At 42.9% G+C, this 3,344-nt stretch overlaps 1 protein-coding gene across 1 annotated transcript; it reads right to left on the minus strand.

Annotated features, from left to right (window-relative positions):
* Positions 1 to 230: 230 nt before the first annotated feature.
* EXO70C1 (exocyst subunit exo70 family protein C1) lies at positions 231 to 2,513 on the minus strand. Its single transcript, XM_011088542.3, has one exon. It carries the CDS (start codon positions 2,353 to 2,355, stop codon positions 376 to 378), a length of 1,980 nt encoding a protein of 659 aa, XP_011086844.1. The 5' UTR covers positions 2,356 to 2,513; the 3' UTR covers positions 231 to 375.
* Positions 2,514 to 3,344: the final 831 nt, after the last annotated feature.

The raw sequence follows: 3,344 nt of genomic DNA on the forward strand, positions 1-3,344 counted from the left end.
AAATGGATTTCATGTGTTTAGATTAAGCTTCAAAATGTTCAGGTATATCATTGGATTTGCATAATGAATTTGCAACACAGAACATGTGAGAACAATATTGGGAGACACTAATTATGATACACGTTGACATTAAACATATCTATTATTATGGTGTATTTTAGATAAAACAGATGAACGTGTGATAAAAATTACATACGAAGAAAAATTTAGTGAATAAAAAGTATACGGGATGAATTTTAAAATATTACGATACAGAGAAGGATAAAAAGAAAAACAACAAAAATGCTAAAATAAATTAAATCATTTAAAAAAATCACAATATGTACTAAATCTATAAATTTAATCATGTGCACTTGACAAAAAAAGAGAATAAAACTACGTTTTTCTCCTTGACATAGAGCTAGTATTGCCCTCAAACAGCCCTTCAATCAATCCCTCAATATCCTCGGGCTGGTACTTAACGTACTTGTCCACCTGCTTCCCAGGATCCAAGTATTGCCGGAACCGCCCCACGAACGCCCGGTACGCCGGAATCACCACCGCAGATATCGATATCCTGAGCTCCGACTGAAGCTGCTCGTCGCTTACCACCCATGTGCTCTGCGTTCTGTGGATTTCGTCGAACGTCGTGTTGAAAATCTTGAACCTCTCCTTCAGCAGCGGCTTGTTCACTTTCCCGCTGGTCAGCAGCCCGTCGTGACTCAAACAGTGCAACACTCTGTTCCACGTCTCCCTCTGGTAATTCTTGTGGTACAGCCTCACTACCGTCGACCTCCGCCGGCACCAGGTGTCGCCCATCACCTGCCGGATTTCAGGTGACCCCTTTGCCTTCTGCAAGATGTATCTGCCGTTGTTCATCAGGAATAAGCAACGCAGTGATGGGTCTTTGTAGAGCTTGGATTTTTTATCAAGATTCACGTCGAGGAGGTCCATTACCGTCACCACTTGGATCGAGAACGGCGTGTTGCTGACCACCGTCTCGAAGTTGTGTGGGCTCTCACTCTCTTTCTCCAGGTCCTGGGCGGACAGCCTGCTGGAGACGGGGGGAATGTATTTCTTAGCTAACGCCGTTTGCCTCCCGAACACTTTCTCGAGTGTGTCTTTGTACTCACACGCGTATTTTAGATAGTTCATCACGTAACGCGTGAGGGGGTGCACTGCGCCCCCCGGGACGGGAGTTCTTGCTGAGTCGCTCTTGATCGAGTTCTCTAGATCGCAGAAGATGCTCACCACTGATTCCCCGATCCGGTCGACGGCCGCGGCCACCTCTGACATAACATCGGCGGGGCAGGATTCGCCGTCGATGGCAGGAATCAGGTTCTGCAGCGCCTCGTACATATCCAAGTATTTGAAGAGCTTCTCCGCCGAGCGCTTCGCCATCGCCGTCGCCTCTGCAAAATCGAGGAGCTGAATCACCACTATCCGCACGATGTTGCTCAACAAATTGTTGCGGGTGGGCGGGGATTCTGCAAAAACCGACTCCGCGAGCCTTTTCTCTCCTGGAAAAATGATCTCCGTGCAAGTTTTGACCACGTTGATCCACCGCGAAATCTCTATCTCGAGCTGTTCCCACGACATTTTCACCACCTCATCCATGTTCAGAATCACGTCAAACTCCATCTTGATCATCTTATTCCTGACTGCATTTCGTCGGGAGAAGAAGTACACCTGATAGCACTCCGTCTCGTACCCCGCCAAAATCATCGTCCTCGCGATCTCATGCATTGTCGCGACAGCATCCGCCGGATACGGCGGATACTCATCCGAATCCCCGGAATCGGAATCCCGCTGGACCGCACACCGGTCGGGCTGATCGTGCTTGGAATTGAAGGACAAGAATTTCTTCAAATTCTGTGACGACACCTCACCATCACAATGATCATTCCCATCCAACAACACCCGGAATTCATCCTCCAGGAACGCCATTGCGCGTTGCAGCGCCGCGCTCGTGTGATTCAACAACGAGACGTTCGTATTGGACGAGAACTCACTCAACGCATTTGTCAATTTGGAAATACGCCTGACAGACTCCATGAAAAACGAGTCCTCCTCAGCCACCTTCCCGAATTTTCTGTTAGCTTCGCCGGAATTGTACATCACGATCTCCGATTCAATGATCTTGGCGAAGGCAGGGACGATGTCGGGCACCTCCGCCAAGCCCGATGACTTGTCTTCGATGGCGGACAGCACGTCCAGGAACTGATCAACCTCGTGCGCGATCTGGAACCGACCCGAAGAATCATTGGTTTCATGGTCGCTGCAATGTCGTGAATGTCCATCATTAGCAGACGAACTCGTCGAGGTCTGATCGTTCTGGCGGAAGCTGTTGTGCTTGTCGAGAGGGGTTCTCTCCATTGCGATTGATTAATGCAACAGTGATTATTGATTTCAGGTAATTTTTGTTAATGATGGGAAAAGGGGAGAGAGAAAAGAGGCTGAAAATCAAATGGAAGATGATTGGCTGTGGTTCATCGTTGACCCGGTTCAGAAGCTGTTTTCTGCTCTCCACGACAATATTCATGCCTTAATCCCTTCGTGGATCTCCATTATCATCATTTTTATTTTTTATTTTCTTCAACCTATGTTTGATTTAATAAAATAATATATACGAATTCATATTAATTTTTTATTCCGTAATTAAAAATATTAAGAATAATTAAAAAAGTTATATTGAATTAAAAAATATTTTTTATTCTCAGAAGGGTTTATGTGCTGATGAAGCCCAAAACAGGCCCAATTGAGCATAAAGGAAAGAAAGACACCACGGTCCAATTTATATCAAGCCCAAAACTCTATTAATACAGACGACCCATTCCACAAAGTTCGTCATTTGTGATGTTTGGATCAATGAATTTGAATTTGAGAAAAGCATTTGGCAAAAGGATTTAAAATGATTCCATATTATATAATTTTGAAATTCATCAATGTTCAACAAAATATAATTTAAATTTCAAAAGTGAAAGATTTGAAATTATTTGAATTTGGAATTGTCCAAGCAAATTAAAAAGGATTACAACTAGGAATTTAAAATCCATACTTTCAAATTTATCAATCCAAATATAATTTGAGAAAAATACTCTGCTAAACTTAGGGAGTCCAACACCAAATTCGGATCGGATTCTCTGTTCCAAATTTTAATTTTAGAATCCTGTTACAACATATTGAACCTCATAGAGCCCACCAATTGATTTAGGTATTGTAAACATGAAAATTTATAGATTCGATAATTTTAAATTAACCAAAAAAAAAGAATATTTTTTAGAGTGTTAAACTTTAAATCATCCACTCATTGAGTAGGGTTTGTATATGGGTATGATAGATTTTTCTTGAACTATAAATAGGAT

The sequence above is a fragment of the Sesamum indicum genome, linkage group LG8, assembly GCF_026168435.1.
Source record: "Sesamum indicum cultivar Baizhima isolate 11 linkage group LG8, ASM2616843v1, whole genome shotgun sequence".
In the NCBI taxonomy this organism is placed as follows: Eukaryota; Viridiplantae; Streptophyta; class Magnoliopsida; order Lamiales; family Pedaliaceae; genus Sesamum; species Sesamum indicum.

Coding starts and splice junctions, on each gene's coding strand:
- EXO70C1 (XM_011088542.3), bottom strand. CDS start 2,355: ATGGAGAGAACCCCTCTCGACAAGCACAACAGCTTCCGCCAGAACGAT.